This window comes from Leopardus geoffroyi, chromosome B3, assembly GCF_018350155.1.
Source record: "Leopardus geoffroyi isolate Oge1 chromosome B3, O.geoffroyi_Oge1_pat1.0, whole genome shotgun sequence".
NCBI lineage: Eukaryota > Metazoa > Chordata > Mammalia > Carnivora > Felidae > Leopardus > Leopardus geoffroyi.
Window position 1 is genome coordinate 25,863,494 of NC_059337.1, and position 22,407 is coordinate 25,885,900.

The following is a 22,407-nucleotide window of genomic DNA, read 5'->3' on the forward strand; positions in this document are numbered from 1 at the left end:
GTGGTATTAGGAAGTGGGGGCTGAGGTCATGAGGGTGGATCCTTCATGAATGGGGTTAGGTTCTTATAAAAGAGATCCCACAGAGCTCCTTTCCCCTTTTCACCAGGTGAGGACACAGTGGCAATGTGCCTACTATCAACAAGGAAGTGGGCCTTCCCCAGCCACTGGCACCTTGATCTTGGATCCAGTGTCCGGAAATGTGAGAAATAAATACCTGTTGTTTATAAGCCATCCAGCTTATGGTATTTTGTTATAGCAGCCAGATAGGCATTCTCCTAACAGTTAAAGTTTCAAAGGAGGCATACTAAATTTTCTACCTCTGGTAAGAAAATAAAGAACACAAAAATAAAAATGGAGAGAACCCAAATAGCAAATTTTATTTAAAAAGGCAAGCCTAGGCTTAATTTTTATTGATATTGCTTCTTTTTGCTCTTCCCCCCACTACACATACATATAGTTTTTCTATTCATTTTGGCGGGAGGTGGGGCAGGTAAATGAGGGACATGACTCTTCATTTTATGCTCACATAGTTTCTGGGTAACCTTTCGTAAAACTGATGTACTTCTCAGAACCTCTGGAGTTTTGCATCCATTTTTTAAATTTCCAAGCAAAAATGAAAGAGGCTTAAAATGCCCCAGAGAAACATCAACCTGAAACATCAATTATTATAGAAATACCATAGGTTTGTTGACATGTACCACTTTTTTTCCTCCTTAAAGTTAAAAAAAAAAGTCTGATTTTCACTAAAATCTGACTCCTGTTCTATATATTGCTGTTTTGAGAAAGTCACTCAACATTTCTACTTAAGGCAATGTTAAATAAGCCCTTCCCTAATTTGAAGCATGAAAAGTCAGTGGTGTGGATATAAATGTATGTTGCTATGATTTCACTAAGATCTATTGGAATCTTAGTAAAAGGCCTATGGTCTCACAATATTTTATGATACATATTTTGTTCAAGATATCCACCATCATCCTCTCAAAACTGTGGTAACTCCTAGAAGATCTCAAAAGCACTTTTAGACCACGAGATCAGGAAAGACACACGTGCACACATCCACACCCACACACAATTACTCTAAAACAAAACAAAATAAAAATCATTACAAAATCAGCACAAGAGACAAAAGATTTTTAAGATCACCATTTAGCAAGGTTGATATTCATAATAATTAGCCACCAACTGTGGTGGAGCATTATGGGAAGGTCTGGTGGTTTCCAGGGCAACCAGGAAAGCCCAGAGCCTCTTCAGGGTTCCAGGCAGCAGTCTGGTGTCCTGATTCAAGTGATTTCATTATGAGACCTGGTGAGATGATTCTCATCAGGAAGCCTTGCATTTAGTCATTCCCGTAAATATTGGTGACACTACCTCATAAAGCTCTGAGGAGACTATCCCATATAATGGCAAAACTAGACAGTTTTTTCACCTCAGCAAACAGCTTTGGGACAACTTTATTGAAAGCCTCTGCAGTGTCAGAGCAATATTCATTACAGCCTTTGTGGCTATGATATAGGAAATCCGTCCTCAGAGAATCTGTGCTCTCAGATACGGCAATGCGATTATTTAAAATCAGTCCAAGGAGATGGTTTTTCCCTTGTGTGATGACTATTTATAGTAACAGTAATACACCAAATCTTATAAGATGTGTGTGTGTGTATGTGCGTGTGTGCCCGCGCAAATCTCAGTGTTCCGTGGATGTCTCCTAATTAATCTGAAGACATGGCCTCACTTCTATAATCATCTCAAGTGAGAAATTCAATGCCAATGCGTCATGCAACTGCAAAATTAGCCCTGAAAAGGCAGACAGACCTGAGCCCGTACAGCACCGTCCCATCAGGGTGAAGGCGGATCATGCGGTTTTTCACTGTCACTCCATGCACAAATGACTTTTTGTCATTTAAGAAATATGTGTCAGGCACCCATAGCTGGTCAGCCACTCGATTGTCAAGCGTGAGGTTGAGAGGGATCCCAGAATAGGCAAGCCTTTTATCTCTCCAATATTGTTGAAAATACATGGTTAAGGTGTAATCCTGGGGGGGGAAAGAAAAGGAAAAAGTTAGTTTGTGCTCAGCCACAGGCATATTTCCTCCATGACTGGTCAAATTCAGGTTGGAATCCAGAAGAAGTGGGTATTATTTTCAGGCAGGGTTGGAAGCTTGGTTGCTTTTTTGTAAATGCAAATAAATACTAGGTTTAATAGGTATAAATCATGCTAATAAATCCTCTGTTTTAGAAAAAAAAAAATCCTCTGTTTTATTTAGACAAGAACCAGACTAGACAAATTGGCATTTAAGCAATAGCCACACAGACATAAGGGACAAAAAATAATTTTTAAAAAGTCATCATAGGGGCGCCTGGGTGGCGCAGTCGGTTAAGCATCCGACTTTAGTCAGGTCACGATCTCGCAGTCCGTGAGTTCGAGCCCCGCGTCAGGCTCTGGACTGATGGCTCAGAGCCTGGAGCCTGTTTCCGATTCTGTGTCTCCCTCTCTCTCTGCCCCTCCCCCGTTCATGCTCTGTCTCTCTCTGTCCCAAAAATAAATAAACGTTGAAAAAAAAAGTTTAAAAAAGTCATCATAATATCAGGTTGCTGGCAGGACCCTGAGCCCTCTCCTATGTCCTCCATCTCCCACCAGACACACATGTGTCTTCACCACCTATGGCAGAGGACCTCTATTTACAAATTCTCTCTGCAACATAAGCCTCTTTCCTCTCCTACCCTCTGAGAAAGCTGTAAATACAAACTCTGTAAACATACTTTGGCGACCCAATGACCTGTGGGAGGTCTCTATGCCTTATTCTCTTTTTCTTCCAGAACACCATTTCTATACTAACTAGGCCATATCATCACCTTGAGATGATGATACATTCGTCTGGGAAAAATGGGAGCCTGTAGCTAACGCTGGATATAGGAGAAGAGAAATGGACCAGGGTATAACCCTCACAGGCTTGCCAACAAAATAAGCACATATCTAGGCAGATGATCCTACTGTTTTGGTTTGTTTGTTTGTTTGTTTGTTTGTTTTGGGATTTCTTTTGCAAAGTCATTAATGTAGTAAGAAAGAAAGAAATCAAGCTGAGCATGAAAATTCTATTTTTAAATTTTTATTCTTTTTGGCAATCAATATTCAAGTCTACAACAATCAAGTCTGAAAATTTGGTAATATTCATGGGACATCCTGAACCCCACTATATAAGAATCCAAACTGAAAACCCCACTATATAAGTATCTAAACTCTCCAACCAGGGAAGGAAAAAACACTGTTACATATAGGAACTTCTGAATTCACACACTTACAGGTGTCTGAAAACATCCTGGCTTTGTGCACAGTGAGAGAGGGGATTCCAAATCAATTGAAGAATCTATCCTAGACACACGTCTTATGACATCCTATGCAATACTCATGTTACTGACTCACAGGGCAGTTCTCAGTGCTTGCTAATCTAACAATGCCTATTTATCACTGACCTCAAGAGTGTTAGAACATAGAAGCCTCTGAAATGTCAAAGAACACACCTGGATGTTTTTCTCCAGGTGCTCACAGGCAAGGAGGTGACAAAAACCAATGCATTCTAAATAACTGTAAATAGAATAAGTTTTAAATTATAAGGGCCATAAAAAATCAGAGGAGGGGGAATCAAGAAAATTCAAATGGGCTGAGGAGTCTTTATAGAGGTTTCATTTGCAGCTTGAAGGAGAGATACTATCTGTGTAGATGAGAAGACACAGAGAGGAGTCCCCCCCCCCAGGCACTTATATGGGCAGAGCTCTGTGCCTGGCATTACCTGTGTGAACTGTCCCCCAGCCCACCTCCCATACTCACAGAGCAGGTAGCATTAAAGAAAGACCTTGGTTAGCCAGATATTAGATAGGGAGCATGAAAAAAAATCATATGAGGGTGCTGCTTTTATTGCATTGATGAGAATCCTTGAAGAGTTCAGTTTTGCTGGAACTTAGAGTTCAAGAGGGGAAAAGGACAAAGTGGTCAGCAAGGCTGGATTCTGTGGCAGTGACCAAGAAGGTGGAAAAACTTGAATGTCAGCTCCATAGCCAATGAAAGTCATTGAAGGTTTCAAGTAGCAACTGACGCAACCAAGTGTATTAATCTTGTCTTTTATTTTATGTTTTCCTATGTTTTAACATCTGGACCCTGGTTGACCTTGGAGGGACTTCTCTCCCTCCTCCAAGGGCTAGCTAATTCCTATACATAACAAACAACCCATTAAGCTCTAAACTCCAAATTCAAACCAACCAATCCAGAGCTTATACCCCAAATGCCAGAGCTCACATCCCAAGTGCTTTCTGTATTGGGCTTTCACACTCAAGGCCAATACATCATCTATGTCCAAGTGCCAGGCAACTACAGACAGTCTAGACCATAGGGCCCACTTTAATTACTGAAACTAGCCAATCCTAAGCCTGTTTATCCAGCCTCCCCCATGCCCATTCCTTCCCATGGAAACCACCATAAAGGCTCTTGCCCACAGCTTCCCTTCTTTCCTGTGACTGACCCTAGTGCTTCCCTGTGTGCCTCACATCCCCTGCAATGGATTGTGTGTCCCCTTCTCTTGGGGTCTGTGATTAACAAACTATCTTTTCAATGTCAGCTGCCTCCTGATCTGTTGTGTCTGCCATACCTAAATAATAATACAACCTATTTTAAACACAAAATTGTGGATCAGGAAAATCAGGTGTGATCAAATGGATGGAGAGTGCTTGCTGGTGGGTGATAGGGAGAACAGGTGGAAAGGGGGTACAGGTTAAGGAAATGCTAAAATTTCACAGATATTAGGCTTGATGTGAATGGACCCACAAAGAGTGCAATCACATACCCTGCATTAGCAGAAACGATGGTTAATGTAGGTGGTGCACCTTTAACTAAAACATGCAAAGTTTTGGTGGCATAAGTTGGAAATCAGCAGTAGCAGCTAAAGGATTTTCAATTTGAATGTAATGCTCCAAATTACATTCTTATTGAAATAGAAGCATTTCACTTGCTTCTCTCTTTGGTTTCTAAGCCCACATCCTACGCCTGAGTCATGAAGTCTAGCACTTCTCCGAGTTTCCTTCCAACTTGCATTCATATGGGTTGCTGTGAGGTTGTAGGGAATGTGTCATTTTGCCCTGGGAACTCAGTTGTCATCAAACTTGGACTCTGGGTCTTGTGCTGTTCTCCACACAAGCAGCAGCACATCTCAATTTTGGTCTTGGGTGTTTGCTGAGGTGAGTTGAGTGGATTAGAGTTGGGGAGAGCTTATGTCGTACAGGGAGAAAACTAGTATTTAAATTCAAACCTGCTGTATCAGCTGTGCTTTCTAAAGCAATGGCATCATTACACCAGTGGGGACACTAGTCAGTATCCCACTTCTTTCTCCTCTACAGACTGGCAGACAAAGGAAAGGTGACAGCAGACAAGTCCAATCCTCCCTTTGCTGTCTTGTGTAGTTGGGGCAGTTAATGGGAGATTTTAGTGTTAAGTGGGCCACAGTACTGACTCCTGTTCTGTGCAGTGGTGAGCACCATGCACGATAATGTCAGCAGCAATTAACATGCTCTGATCTCTTGGTATGTGCTAGGCCTTATGCTAGAGTCATTTAAATGTAAAACAGGGATTATCAGTATTCTCACTATCATCCTCCATCAATGAAGAAAAATGTTTTAGAAAGCTCAAGTAATTTGCTTCCTTTCCCCCATGCCCCAATAAATACGAGTAACTTGGGGAAGTGGGATTTGAATTTGGGGCTCCCTCCCTGGAGGGTGTGACTCTCAACCTCAAAACAAAGCTCCTAAGGACAGAAGCTAAATAGTTCTGCATAATACACTGAAATGAGCTTGGTGGGAGGATAGTCTGCAAAGATATCTTGGTTACTAGAGAATCAAGTCATGTAAGATAATTCAGCTTTTGAGAGGAGTAAGAATTGTGGCACCACTAAAGCCCCCATCATAGCAAATATTTAGTACAGCTGCTATGTAGGCAAATGCCTTGTGAAAGTTTCTTTTCTTTAGGGAATCCCAGACAAGTTTATGTTTTCCACATTCAGAGGTCCCCAGGGTCTTCATAAGCCCTCCTCACCTTCTTCCTGGAGTGGTCACCACCAAATGTGGGGCAGCTTGGGGGGTGGGGTTTGAGGGAGATCAAAGAGAACAGGGCAGAGGCCTTGAAATGGCATTTCTCAAGTGCAGGGCTTTCAGGGGCTCCAAGGTTCATGGGGAGTAGGAACTAGTGAGTCTGATACCAGTGGCGGATGCCAATGTCCTGGGCCTCTGCAGAGCTCACTGTGTCCTTGGCTTTCATCTTTCCTGCTCTGACCACATGATCCACTTGAGCACAGGGAGGCGTCTCCAGTCACACTGACAAGAAATCTCAGACACCAAAAGCTTCTGCTAGGGTGAGAGAAAATTGTAATGGTCTCTTCCTTTCCCATCTCTGCCCTTTGCAGGGGAAACTAAATCTCCTGTAGAAAGACATTAGGGAGGAGTGGGTGTGAGGAGGGGTGGGGATTAGGGAGGAGTGGACTGTGGGGAGAAGCTGGCATTAGAAGGTACGGGGGTCAAAGCAGGTCAGAGTGAGAGGTGGGCCCAGGGTGAGGAAAATCAAGAGTCTGGAGGACAGAGACTCAATGGAATAGTGGACTTCTGGGAAGAAAGGGCAGCAGGGAGCAGCCAGGCTCAGCAAGGAATGCAGAGGAACAAGGTGCAAAAAGGGGTGGGACATGGGGAGAAGCAGGAGTCTAGGAGAAACAGGCTCATGAGAGTAGTGGGTATTCAGGAGGGGTGGGACACAGGGGACCATCAAGTAAGTTCCTTCACCATGCAGTGCAATGGGAACAGCCTCCAGAAATCTCACCCTGGGAGGGTGGGCTTAAATAGATTAGCACACAGTAGGAAAAGACAGTCTGTTTCCTGGCACTGATCCTTGGCTATGGCACAACCAGCCATATCAGCACATTTAGACAGAGCATGCTGGCAGAAAGAGGAGGGGTGATGGCCAAGAGAGATCAAGATTTATGGAAATAGCTGCCAATGGAGTGAGCCACATGACAGAGGCCTGTGTTGAGAAGACACAGAATCCCCTCATCTGTGAGGCCTTCATGGATTGAGAGGGATAACCTTCATTCCTAACCCTGTCCCAAATTCTTCAGACCTAGGCTCACAAAGTTCCTTCTGGATATAATATGGTATCACTTTATTTTAGAAGACTGTGCTTTGGGTGGTGGTTGAGATTTGTAGTCCTTAAAACATTTATAAAACATTCCTCCTATAAAGTAATTTATGGACACATTGGGTGTGTGTGCATGGATAGTAATACCATCTATTGTGTTAGCAGGCCATTCAACAGCCCTGGGTACTCTGAGAACATTGGGTTTCTGGTTTAGATGCAGTTACAACCCTGGAATGTTTAGTTGGGAGGCTGTAAGGAAAGGCACTGATTTCCTGGACCTTAGCCCCTTCAGCTGCCAGCACCTCCTACCACCTCTGCTTCTCTATTCCCTCAGTAGTCCAGCCCCAAATCCTTGCCAGGGAAGTCAGCTGGAAGCCCTTGTAGAGCAACAGTCCTTGGCCTCCCAGGTTAGCTTAGCCACTTCTTCACTAGTGGAGACTCAGTTGTGTCCCATATCTAGTCACAAATGGACTGAGATATGTGTGTGGTGGGGGGTGGGGGAACCTGGACCCAGGACCCCTGCTGAGACCTTCTAAGTCTCTAACCTTCCAGGTTCATCTATATCTGAGATGGTTGTCCATACAAGGAAAACATCCAGCTCTCTGATTTATACTGTGACAGATTCCAGTGGGGACTGTAGCCCTGGGATATGGGATTCAGTGGAGAGACATCAAGCAATAAGGAAGAAAACCCAGGTGTTTCCTCATCCAGAATTCTCTAGTCCCCTAGGACTCAGAATTCTCTGGGATATAATGTATAAATGTGAATTATTTAATTATAGTTGGTTTGAACTATGGTAGCTCATCAAAATCATTAGATAAGATTCTATGTCTTGAATTTTTATGTGTCCTATAAAAGGCCTATAACAAACTTTAGATCAGCATGAAGAAATATTGAAGAATTGTATTCAAAACAGTCTTTCTTTAAAAGAATCTTACAAACAAAATAATTCAATTAAGAGATTGTTTATTCCTTGGGTCTTTTGTGGGGGGAATCATTAAGCCCTCTGATAATCTAATGAAGTCATGGTCCCTCTCTCTTCTCTGTGTGTTTGTGTGTGGATGTGTGCATGTGTTTGTGTATCAATTCAGTCAGCATACTAAAGTCCACTGAGGTGCATTCCTATTGCCTCACAAAGTGAGAACAAATAAAATAGTAAGTGGAGTTTTCAAATTTTTAACACATTTAGAATTTGTATAATTTCTGTCCTCGAAAAAATATGACACAGTTGTCAGGTTTTACCCCAGATTACAAAAATCCACTTCATGCAAAAGTCAGAAGCCAGAGTTCCTGGGTAAGACACCAGCCCAGCCCAGGGTCCTATGGTTTGGAGCCAGTGGGCTGAGATAGCAATGGGGAGGGGAGCGGGCAGGAGGAGATAGGCAGTCTGAGGCTGCTAGGAAAGGATTGCTGGCACTCATAGCTCCAGAATCCCCAGTGGCTGGGGGCAGGGAATAGGCATTCTTAAGTATGAGAATTCACCTGCCAAGCATTTACACATAGGTGGCAATCCTTTGAAAAATCTCCTGAGAATATACAAACAGCAGCAGCAACAACAACAAAAATAACAAAATAAAACCTCAGCCCATCTTTTGGGCACTCAAGCAACTCAAATAAATTGCAAATTTCTTTCTGCTTGAGGAAATCTCTCCACATTTATCACATTAAAAACAAGAATACATATTCAAAAGTGGAAATACTGCTCATTATTCTGCAATTAAGAAATTGACAAGATTTCCTCAGCACAGGAAATGAAGACAAAATTTACTAACCCTGAGAAAGAAATGCAATCTCTAAACTACATTTAAATATCTAGCTGCAGCTGTGAAAGCCACAGGACACCTGCATTTGCATCTGGTTCAGCAAGTTTATGATACAAAACCTTACAGGTAAGTTGTTCTCAGGTTAAGGGAAATTGTTCTGAAAGTTTACATAAGACCTAGGTGGTGGCAACTTCCTTCTGAGATCAGGTTGGGGGACTCTTGGCACTTCTATTAACAAGATATATTTAGAAAATTCTAATCCATTTTTTTAATGACCTAAAAATGAGTATCCAACATTACATACCTCTCTCCTCCGACAACAGACTTCAGTCCCCATTTGTTGAATCCATATGTGATCTTTCCTAAGAAAGTATGACCCTCATCTCTTTGCTACCCTCTCTTCTTCCTGATCCCCTTTAAGCATTCACTGAGTATCTCTGCAAGCCAGGAACCATGCAGAGTGCTAGGGACCCAGAGATAAGAAAGACATAATTTGTAACTGTAAGTAGCTCACAATTTAGGAGGTAGACATAAAATTGAACCAAAGAAAATGGAAGTGATTAAGAGAAGGAGCTTTGGAATCAAACATGCCCAAGTCTCAAGTCAGCCTCCTGCTAGCTGGACAAATGTATGTGAATCATTTCACTTAAGCCCACTTACTCTGTCTGGAAAGACTGCCTGCCACACACTCTTAAAGGCTTAGCATAGTGAAGAGCACCCATCAAGAGTCAAGAAATTTACAATAATGCAAAAGAAGTGTATATTTAAGGGATATCTACTAAGTCTGGGGATGGCAGGGAAGGAAGCTGGTGTGCCTATGAGAATGGTCTGGTCTTCTTATAATTGTTATACCTGCTCAAAGGTTCATAGTTTGTATTTTTTATTCATCCATCTAAATGTTAAATGTATTCAAAGATTAACCAGTCATCTCTGTATGAAATGTAAAATGGCTGATGAAAATAGTTACAAGTTCTTGAGCCTCTATAGCCATCTGATAAACTTACATAGGATATAAATTACTCTAGACATATGTTTTTCTTTCCATATATGAATAGATATCATAGGTATTTTTTTTGAATCTATTAAGTTAGAAAAGGAAAATGATTATACTGACCTACATTCAAAGGACAAAAAAAAAAAAAAAGGTAGTATTCAAAGAAATCAAGAATTCAACATAAGCCAATGAGAACCAGGAAGATGTAAGAGAGATGCCTAGGCTAAATGAGACTCTGACAGGGGGTGATTTGCAGGAGGTGGTGGAGCAGGATGCCACTGACACACTGGGTCACCTTCTTTGCCTGGTACTTTACCTGGGAAAGTTACCTAATCACTCTGAGTCTCAGAAATCTCTTGTGGAAAAAAGAAACTAAAAATGGTCATTTTACAAAAGTGCTCTAGCAATTAATTGAGCTAACAATGCTTGACTCATAATAGGCATTTGGAAAATTCTACATTCTCTTCCCTCATCCTAGAGCAGGGCTAGTCATTCCTCAATGAAACCTCCCCAGCACATGATGAAAAATGATCCTTTTTAACAGTTGGACCCTTAGCCCATTATTCCATGCAAGTGCATGCCAAACTGCAAAGGAAAATGTGCTTTATTATTTAGAGGTGCAGGTAAAAAAGACTCAGCCTAATACTTTAATATAGAATTCTCAACATCCCTTTCCATTTTAAAATGGGAAAAACTCTATTTTATAGTCAATTGACCCATCTGTATGCAAAACATGTTCACTAAGTGTTCTCTCCATAGCCCCCTTTAATTTTAAATTGATGGCTCTATATACTTTTTTTTCCCCTAGGGGAAGTTATTTATTCTCCCAAACTGGGCACCAAGCCACCAGAAGAAAGAAGTATCTCCACTGTTCTTTCCCATTCCTAGGTTTCTCCATCAGTTTCTCTGACCCATTGTATTTTCCTGAGATTTGCATGGATGGATCCAGGTGCCTTGTGAACCTTTCCAAATGCCCCACAGGCACCCAAGCTCAATATTTCCAAAATTAACTCATCTTTCTTTCTTACCTTATCTTTCTATCCCAAATCTATTCTCATTCCATACCACCATTCTGTACCCACTCACTCATTCTCAACTAAACCAAAACCTGAGGCTGTATACCAATCTCTTCCTTCTTTCTCATCCTACATCCAACATTTACTCAGTTACTGGGTTATGTTAATCCTATTTCCTAAATGCCTTCCATATCTAGAACTGGCCCATGAGTTTGGCAACAACAGTACAGAGGGTTGGGAGTGTTTCCACTGATGTCCCCATGATTAGCAATAAGCTCCTGAACTCTCATATTGCATTCCAGAAGAACACTTACTCATGTCTAGAGAAGACTGAGTCCAACAACAGATCTCAGATACATAGGAGGTTAAATAGAAGAATATATAATATGATCAGATGTCTCACACTCTGTATGGGAACAGATGTTCCAACTCAGCACAAACGCCATATAAATGAAATTTTGGAATGTGCTTATAAATTGGAAAGTCACTACATATTCTCCTTTTTTCTAAAAAGTATTTATCTGAATAATACTCACTAAGACACCAGACTGTTTACAAATTATAGTCTGCAACATGTGTGTATATACATTTATATAAAGTTATTATATATACAATTATTATATGTATATATAATCAGATACATATCTTTATTTTCCAGCAACTATCTTTAATTAATAGGCTCCCAAAAGGGGATGTGATGTCTCTTAAATATGTCACTCATCCAAAGATACTCCAAGCATTGGATATGAGAAACAGACATATTGCTTGTGCAAAGAACTCTTAACATCTCTATATTTGAGGAATATTCAAACAACTGGAAGAATGTTACATCTGGAGACTTGTGAGTGATTTGTCCATATTCTGACTCTGTGGCATTTATCAAGACTGTGCTCTTCCCTTGTTTGAGCATAGTGCCTGCAGATGACTATGAGGTTAAAGATTGTATGTCTTTAAATAGTGATGGTCATCTTTTGGGTTGCATGGCTTCTAGAGTTCATATTATTAGATTTGCTGAACTGAGTATCACTTAAAATCACTTCTGTTTGAATCCCTTCAAGACAGAAAACAAGGAAAAATATGCTACAACAGAAAGAAAGGTGTTTATTTGTCATAAAATAAAGGAAGAATATTCCCATTTTAAATGAAAAACCCCTCACAGATACTTATGCTATGAGAGTTCAATGCCCTTTGCTTTTATATATAGGCCTCTATATCAGGATTTAACAATGGATTTCGTCTCCTCAGAGACAAATCATGTAGATTAGTGATGATACATATTTTAAAGCACTTTCAGATTCTAAGAAGATATGCTATTTTTAGACAGCAAGCCCATTCATTTATGAGATCATGTCTATTTCTGGTTTCTACCCAGAACTTGTTAGATTACTGTTATTAGATAAATCAACAATATTAAAAATATTATACTCTATAACTAAGAAAATATTGGCTTGATAATCATTCTTTTTCTGAATTGTTATTAATTTCAGCATAAATATTTGGATGAACATTACTGAATGTAATTACATAAAGTAATCCTATCTTCTCGGACATTATAATCAAGGTATAGGTAGCCAGAAAGAAACTGTGATGTATATTTTCATACACTCAATCAAGCACAGTGCGTAAGGAAGGAAAAACACAAGTGCTAACTTTCAGATAGGAGAGGAATGACATTTTCCTGCTTTTTACTCTCATTTTGCACTGGATCCCACAAATTATGTAGTTGGCCTTAGATAAGAGTAGTAAACTATCCTTTGTCTCACCCATGAGATTCATACCTTCTTCCAGCATCCCTGAAACTGTGGGTGAAATCCCAGACCAATCACTTTCCTTGACACACTGTCTTTTGCTTTTCCTTCTGCTCAACTGGCCCATCTTCTTTGTCTCTTACTCCAATTCTTTCTTTTCTTCTTAATGCCAGGGTGCCCCAAGGCTCCTTATTCTGAACCACCATCTACCCAATCAACCAAACCTCCATCACTTTTTTTCTCTATCTGCACTCACTTCCTTAGTGATCTCTGCTAACTTCATGGTTTTACATTCCATCTGTATGCTTAGTATTCCCAAATTTTACCTCCAGCCTGATTTATAAATCAAAATCTACACATCCAGATTGAACTGCTAATTTTACCCTAAGAACAGAACCACTTATAGTCTTCCCAATTCACTTGAAGGTATTCCATCCTTGCAGTTACTCAAATCAGAATCTCCATTCATTTTCTGTTCATCTCTTCCCTCACATTCTACATCAATCTATCTGTGACTCCACATTAAAAGGGGACTATGGTTCAGCCACTTATCACTGCTATCGCTACCAGCCTGGTCAAAACCATCTTTCTCCCCTCCACACTATCAAAGCCTTCTAACTGGTTTCTTAAGCCTCTATTCTCCCATGGTCTTCTTCCCAACACAGCATCCAGAATGAATTTTAACAATTTATGTCAGATCATTTGCTCCTGTGTTTAGAAATATACAATGGCACCTTAGTCCACTGAAAATAAAGCCCAGATGGACATGCTCTGGCCTCTTCTCCTATGCTAACTTCATTTCAGCAACAATACCCACTTTGTTGTTCCTCAAACAATACAGACATTCTCCTATCTTAGTCCTTTTATATTAACTATGTCTTCTGCCTGGAACTCTGTTTCTCCAAATAACCTTCCTCACCTAGTCTGACTTCCTCACCTTAGTTTTACTCAAATTCACCTTTTGAATAAGCTGTTCCTAATAATGGCAACCTTCATCCCCTGCAATCTTCCATCCTATTAACCCTGCTCATATTCTAGTGATCTATTTATTTTGTATTATGTTTATTTTCTTTCTTCCTTGCTAGAATTTAAGCTGCATGAGTACAGAAACTTTGTTGGTTTTGCTCACTGGTGTATTCCCAGCACAGTGCCAGGACAGTGCTTGGCATATGATAGAGGCTTCATAAACATTTGCTGAACAAGTGAGCAGAACTTCTATGTGACCTGGATTGCCAACATGTCCCTTCATAAAAGTTGTGGATGTGCTTTCACCTGGCATTCCACATTGGTTGATAACCTTGGATCACTTCCAGTGAAAATTTCTTGGCAGTTTAAAGTCAAACCCTAAATCCAGACTAGTATAGCCATGTGATACAAATTCTACAAAGCCCAGATGAGACAGACACATTTCTTTATTATCTCCCTTTGATGGAATTCCCTTTGGGGAAATTTTTCTTACGATATTCTTTCAATGAGCGTGTGGCCCTTGAGTGTGCCAGCTCTATGAAGACTCAATTTTAACCCTCTGCTGCCTGGTCATTAACACCGACCCAACCGGTCACAGACAAAAAATGACTCCAGGGCTTCCAGGGCTCCAAGAACAGTTTCCAACACTTTCTTCCTCAGCTTTCTTTCCAAATCTGGCTATTTTTGTGGCTCCTGGTATTTTCTCTTATTTTCCTTTTAATTAAGTGATACAGTGATACCTTCCAATTATGTTTATTTTGATTTGTTCACCATTTATTTTTTTTTTTTTATTTTTTTTTTTATAAATTTTTTTTTTTTCAACGTTCATTTACCTTTGGGACAGAGAGAGACAGAGCATGAACGGGGGAGGGGCAGAGAGAGAGGGAGACACAGAATCGGAAACAGGCCCCAGGCTCTGAGCCATCAGCCCAGAGCCTGACGCGGGGCTCGAACTCCCGGACCGCGAGATCGTGACCTGGCTGAAGTCGGACGCTCAACCGACTGCGCCACCCAGGCGCCCCTCACCATTTATTTTTTTAACATGATTTTATTTATTTTTTAAATATGATTTTGTTTTCTAAATTTTTTAAGTTTATTTACTTTTATTTTTTAATTTTTTTTCATATTTATTCTTGAGAGAGAGAGAGAGAGAGAGAGAGACAGAGCATGAGTGGGGGAGGGGCAGAGAGAAAGAGGGAGACACAGAATTTGAAACTGGCTCCAGGCTCCGACCTATCAGCACAGAGCCTGACGTGGGGATTGAAGTAATGAACTGTGAGATCATGACCTGAGCCAAAGTCGGACACTTAACCTGCTGAGCCACCAGGCACCCCTAAGTTTATTTATTTTGAGAGAGAGAGAGAGAGAGAGCATGAGAAGGGGGTGGGGGGTGGGAAAGAGAGAATCCCAAGCAGGCTCTGCGATGCCAGCACAGAGCACGAGGCAGAGCTCCAACCCACAAACTACGAGACCATGACCTGAGCAAAAAACCAAGAGTCAGACACTTAACCGATTGAGCCACCCAGGTGCCCCATGTTCACCATTTCTAATGGTTTTATACTGAGATTTCTTTAGAATTTCAAGTCAGCCAAATTGCTGACCACAGAGCCCCCATCCCATCATCAATCCTCTTGAGGCTTGCTTCCAATCTCCAGCCTGATCCCAGCAAGGATGCCCAATGACCTCCAAAGGGCACATCTTTTGTCCTCTTCTGACTCAATACTTGGGGAGCTTATAGAATGGCTGCAATTGGCTGTTCAGCTCATGGCTCCTGTACTTCCCAGGGCCATGTATATCTCAATGTTCAACTGCCTCAGATTTGTCCCTGTTCCTTCCTTCCTTCTTCCTGTCTTCTGTGGTGACCTCATCCATCCCTAAGACATTTAACAAAATCTTTAGCTAATGGCTCCCTATTTTTATCTGCAAACCAGCAGATTGAGCACTGATTTCCTTTGAGCACTGATTCCTTATCCGACGACTCTTTTGACAGCTTTATCGGTAGTAACTTGTCATCTTTACTCTTTCTCTTTCCTTATTCTTAGTCTAATTGCAGGGCTCAACCTAACTGCCTTGGATCAGAATTGTAGGAGTCAAGGCCCAGCACTGGTAATTTTAAAAGTTCCATTTGTGATTCTTATTTTTGTATGTAATTAGTCTTTACACCATGAGTTCATATTCTGATCACTATTTTGACTTATAATTACACAGAATCCTTTCACTTCATTAAAATCAGTAAACTCTGTTTCCTAACATCAACAGTCTAAATTTAGAACGCATGCACATGTGTACTGAAATGCAGGCATATGGACGGCTCCCACCCTGTGCTGCCATGGAGAGTTGAGTCTGTGCTGGGTGAGTTGCAAGAACACAATCTTCCCACTTGCTTCTGAGATTCTAGTGGATGCCAATACATCCTGCTGCAAACTGCTTCCAGCAGTCTCAACAAAAACCACCAACTCTCTGTCAGTAGCTAACATGACAATATGAAGACATGGGTCAGGGCTCTAGGATCACAGCTTTCTGGTGGTGCTTCAGCACAGGTGTCCAAGAACTGTCTCAGAGCATGGATGTCCTGCCTTCTTCCAGGTTCTGATGCTATAAATAACTGTGGCCATCAACCCAATAGACATTGTTACCTTCAACATCACACTGATGAGCTGTTCAGTAAATGAAGAAAAGAAATGAATATTTCAGAATACTTAGTACATGTTAACTTTGCTTGCTGTTTATATCATTTCATAAAGGGTCTTTTTATATCATACAGTGTATTCATACTGTGGTGTATTCATATAGTGTATTTACACAGAAATCCAGCATTCTCGTAATATTCAGACATTCTCGTATAATCAATTTCTTTAAGCCATTGCGTGCTGGTTGTGCTTATTTTAATTCTTCTAATATCTGCTTTTGGTAAATGTAAACAGATGTTTCTAATTATTCCTTTTCAGTACTTACGCCTGCAAATCATGAATACACAGGGAAGATTTAGGATTCATGAAGAGAAGGTGAAATATATGGTGCCAACAGGAGTCGGCAAAGGATGATTTTGATTGTTAAAATGCCCATATTTTGCTTTGGAAGTTGGTAAATAAGCAAGAACTATTCAATTATTGAAAAACAGAGCATTGTTGTAAGAAAGCAAGCACACTCCCTCAGCTGGCAGTTGTGGTCCTGGTAAACTTCAACATAGTATCTGACACTATTCATATGCAAATGAGTTCCAAAGAGTCATCAAGCAGCGCTGTGGACCAGCCAAGAGAGCTCTAGCCATTGAAAACAAACTTTTACATAGCATCCAGATGGTGATTTAAAGTAGCAAAATGTCTCTATTCACCAAGGCGCTGTTTAGAACATCAACTATCAAGTTAATTGTACATTTTCCTGATTTTGTGAGTAATGTTGGATATTAAAATACAGGTTTTCCATATGTGACTTGCCTCATGTTGGATAGCAGCTAGAGACTATTTTTAGTATGAGAACAATAATAATTTCAAGTGTCCTTTGTGTTTCTCATCTCTTGCAGGCTGTCTCAGGATCTGCACAGCTAGGATTTAGTCACAGTGCCACTGATTACACAGCTTGTAGACACATTTTTTTCCCCTTCCCATGAATTTGGAATTGTGCATGCCAGACTCAGTTTTAACACAACCAAAGTTGTCAATTAATTAACTGCTGTGTTAATTAGAATTAGAGTTTATAATTTATAACCAGCAATATAATTAACAGCTGGTAATTTAATCAGTCATGATTCACTTGCTTTATATTCACCTTTAACACTGTGAAACTGTTGGCACTTGAAACGTATAGGGTGGGATGTCACAAAAGCTGCAATCTTTTTTGTTGTCTACTGCTATGCACCTACTGAAAATGTAACCCCACATCCTAAAAAGGCCATTTGTGTGAGGTTAAATGAAACGTTACTGTGAGTGACAAAACCTGTAATGATCTTTAGACTTACTTCCAGCCTTTATAGCCATTATCAAATTTACTTTTATGCATGACAACCTGTGATGATCTGTAGTGATTTGACAACAGTGCAGGACACGAGCCAGAGAAATAATGTCTGGAACTTCATCACTGTTCCATGATGACGGAACATGTTGACTTTTCAGACCTGAGGCAAATGTTAGGAGGTTCTGTAGAACAGCTTGACAGAGCTGCTCCAGGCACCTTACTTCTCAGGGATGCCCTCTCTCTGGGACAGGCTGGATGAAGGTGAGAGAGTAAGGAAGGAGAATAGTGGATTGACTGGTGTAGCTGAGATTCAAAGATTATGCCAGGGAACAGAACACTGGAATACAGGGTCAGCATGTCCTATGGAATACAAACTCATGGTCAGAATTAAGGTTCCCAGAATTGTACTTTGCCCCTCAGCTATCCATGATTAACTCCCTGGACCTGAGAGGGAGCTTACATCTGCTCTGGTCAGTTTAATTAACACAGGTAAGTCACACTTGACATGTCAAGGGGTGGATGATGATTTCCCAGTCACACCAGTCTATCTACCAGTTTATGGCTGGGCCAGTGCCAGGTGTAGCTGGGCTTCCCTGGATGACAAAGGAGAGCTGACAGCAAGATACATACACAGCTGTGGTGTTCTGAAGTAATGAAGTAGCACTAAGAATAAAGAACAAGGAATGCACACATGCACATGCACCCACAAAAACACACTAATATATGTGTGGGTATGTATGTAAATATAAATACACACAAATAGACAATTCAAAAATCATGGGAAGGAAAATGTGTCTATAAGCCATGACTATTCAGCTAAAGAATTTATCTATAAGCAGCACAGAGGCTGAATCCTAGCTGTGCAGCTGAGAAAGCTGAGAAAGACTGTAAAGGAATGAGAAACATAAAGAACACTTTGAATTATTGTGCTCACTCTAAATAGAGTCTAGCTGATATCCTATATCTATATCTATTTACCTATCTCTCTGAATATATGTATTTGCATATATATGTGCATACACACACACATTAAGGCGGTAATAGATAGTTGTATCAATATATAATTTTTATTTTTTTTTATTTTTTTTTCAACGTTTATTAATTTTTGGGACAGAGAGAGACAGAGCATGAACGGGGGAGGGGCAGAGAGAGGGAGACACAGAATCGGAAACAGGCTCCAGGCTCTGAGCCATCAGCCCAGAGCCTGACGCGGGGCTCAAACTCACGGACCGCGAGATCGTGACCTGGCTGAAGTCGGACACTTAAACGACTGCGCCACCCAGGCGCCCCTCAATATATAATTTTTAAATATTGTGGGTTGCTGCAAAAAAGATTATCAGTTAGTCAATGGCCAGGCACTTATTAATTCAATTCATTTATTCATGGACTTAGTCATTCAGTCTTTGTATTCATTCAGTCATTCAACTCTTTCTATTCATTTATTTATTACATTTGCCTAACTAAGCTTATAAGAGGAATACTTGTTATGGGTTCACTCTACAAGATGTGTAACACTTTTATTTAGACCCTCTGTTCAAGCCCCATCTTTTCTCCCATAAAAGTCTTTTAAAGGTCCATCTTTTCCTTTCTTTCTTCCCCCCACCCTCATCATCACCTCTAGGCAGAGCAGTGTACCATTTCTCCCTGCTTCAAGCTAGGTCCTCTTGCCCACTTGTTAAAATAGTCTCCAGTCCTTGTGGTCAAACCTACCTCACTCTGTGTTTGCATCTGTGGCAGCACAGAGGAATGTATCTGCAGCCTAGCCGCAGGCTCTCCTTTCCTGAGAAGTTCCGTATGTGCTCTGGTCCTGACCAGGACCCGAGACTCCAGGCCTTCATGCCCTCACTTCCTTGTATCCCTCAGTCTGTGTTTCTAGGGCTCCAACAGGTGGATCTTGAAAGGGTGACATCTCTTGCACCTGAAAATAAACCTGATACTGGGATCATCATTGCTTGAGCCAAAACCCTGCTCTTCTCAAGCAGCTAAGTGTTCTTCCTGCACAACACATGAGCTATAAACTCTGGCTGGTCCACACTAGATTTGCAGTTGATTTCCCAACTGCACCAATATGGCCAGATTGTCTGATTCCCTCTGTATTGCACTGGTCCTCTCCACAGTTGGCTCTCCATATTTTCACCATTTTCCTACTCCACCTGCTTCACCATTTTCCTACTCCATCTCATCTTTCTGCAAAGAACACTGAAGTGACACATCCACCATGGAAACTTCTTGGACTCTTCTCCACTGTAGACTCAGTCAGATCCTCACCTAAATAAGGAGGTTGTCCCTGATGACTACCAACTTTACTAAGATTTCACAATTCTCTGAAGGCCATATATAAAAGTTTACCAAGTACTTGCTATCTACTTGCTTCATGAAAACTCCATGCATCCATTCTGGGTTTTGGGAGAAAAGCAATATATGATTGCTAAAATATAGCCACAGGGAAAACAGAAAAGCAAACAATGCAAAGGGACAAGGAGCAATCAGAAATGGACAATCCATTTGGAGCACATCCACAAAGTAACCTGAAATCCTCAGGGACAGTCACTTATTAGAGCAAACTAAAAATAGCAGCCATGGGCATTAGCCAAAATGCAGTCTTCAGGCACCTGGGTGGCTCAGTCGGTTAAGCATCCGACTTCGGCTCAGGTCATGATCTCATGGTTCGTGGGTTCGAGCCCCTCGTTGGGCTCTGTGCTGACAGCTCAGAGCCTGGAGCCTGTTTCAGATTCTGTGTCTCCCTCTCTCTCTGCCCCTCCCCCACTCGCACTCTGTCTCTCTCTGTCTCAAAAATAAACATTAAAAAAATTTAAAAAAAAATGCAATCTTCAGCTGTAAGTAGGAGCAACTTTCTTCTTGTGGTGTCTTCAGACTCCCTCACTGTACACTGAGGTCAATGTCATTAGCATTTGCATTCCCTCTGAGCATGAGTACATGACAGAACCAATATGCAACTCAAAATAAATTCCCTAGGTTTAAGGAAGGACCTTGTGTGCGTGCGTGTGTGTGTCATGGAGATTCACTCCACAAGTTTTTACCTGGGATTAGCCCTATGGGTGACCTTCTTAAGCCTTTGTTACTTTTTCATGTATTTATCTAATAAACGTTACTGATGACCATCTATATGCATTGCCAATCCACAGAAGAGGGAATTCAAAGTGAAATAAGATATTGTCAGTATTCAATATGAGTAGGTCCCTAAAAAAGGGGGGAAATTTGGGCATAGATACCACACAGGGAGCACAGCTGTGCACATGAAGGCAGAAATTGGGGTCATGCATCTACAAACCAGGAAACCCAAAGATGACCAGTAAACTACCACAAACTAAGAGAAAGGCCTGGAACAGACTCTCTCACAGCCCTCAGAAAGAATCAACCCTACTGACATCTTAATCTTGAACTTCTAGACTCCAGAACTGTGAGAAAATAAACTTCTGTTGTTTAAGCCACCCGGTCTGTGGTACTTTATAATGGCAACCCTAGCAAACTAACATACTGCCACAGCCATGATGGGTGGTGGTGATGGCAACAGAAAGTCATGAATTCTGTTAATAGCTATCATACCAAAAAAAAAAAAAAAAAAAAGATAAAGAATGCTGTTGACAATGTGCAGAAAAGGGAACCTTCATGTTCTGTTAGTGGGAATGTAAATTGGTACAGCCACTGAAAATGAAAGGGGGTTCCTCCAAAAATTAAAAATAAAACCATATGATCCAGCAGTTCCACTTCTGAAAATATATCCAGAGAGGATGACATTATGTTCATTGAAGCATTATTTATAATAGCCAAGACATGGAAACAACTTAAGTTGTTGTCATCAAAAGATGAATGGGGGCACCTGGGTGGCTCAGTGAGTTAAGTGTCCGACTTCTGTTCAGGTCATGGTCTCGCGATTTGTGAGTTTGAGCCCCGCGTCCTGGGGCTCTATGCTGACAGCTCAGATCCTGGATCCTGCTGCAGATTCTGTGTCTCCCCTTCTCTCTGCCCCTTTCATGCTCATGCTCTGTCTCTCTCTGTTTTTCAATAATAAATAAACGTAAAAAAAATAAAAAAGATGAGTGAATAAAGAAAATGCATATATATATATGTCATATCACATATATATGTATGATACACACACATACACACACACACATGCTGGAATATTACTAATCCATAAAAAGAAAGATATTCTGCCATTTCAGGCCACATGAATGGACTTTGAGAGCATATAATGCATTATGCCAAGACAGAAAAACAAATACTCTATTTTCCACTTATATATGGAATCTAGAAAAGCTGAACTCATAGAGAGTAGATTGGTGGTGTGGTTGAAGGGTAGAGAAAATGGGGAGATGTTGGACAAAGTGTACAAATTTCCACTTATAAGATGAATAAGTTCTGGGCATCAGAAGTGTAGCATGATCGGGGCGCCTGGGTGGCTCCATTGGTTAAGCATCCGACTTCAGCTCAGGTCACGATCTCACAGTCTTTGGGTTCAAGCCCCAGGTCAGGTTCTGTGCTGACAGCTCAGAGCCTGGAACCTGCTTCGGATTCTGTATCTCCCTCTCTCTCTGCCCCTCCCCTACTCATGCTCTGTCTCTGTCTGTCTCAAAAATAAATAAAAACATTAAAAAAAAAGAAGTGTAGCATGATGAGTATAATTAATAGTTAATGATATTGTAATATATACTTGAAAGTTATGAGAGTAGAACTTTAACGTTCTCACCATAACAACAATAAACAACAAAACTGTGATTATGTGAGGTGAAGGATGTGTTAACTAACCTTACTATAGCAAACATTTTCCAATATACACATT

The 22,407-nt window shown here is 40.9% G+C and overlaps 1 protein-coding gene across 3 annotated transcripts in view; it reads right to left on the bottom strand.

Moving 5' to 3' along the window:
- Positions 1-22,407, bottom strand: part of GABRB3 (gamma-aminobutyric acid type A receptor subunit beta3) — a 469,312-nt gene that overhangs the window by 78,090 nt on the left and 368,815 nt on the right. For all 3 annotated transcript variants that reach the window (XM_045448928.1, XM_045448927.1, XM_045448929.1), the window contains one exon: positions 1,810-2,030. In XM_045448928.1, the coding sequence (XP_045304884.1) occupies positions 1,810-2,030 (221 nt within the window). The remainder of the gene's footprint in view (positions 1-1,809; positions 2,031-22,407) is intronic.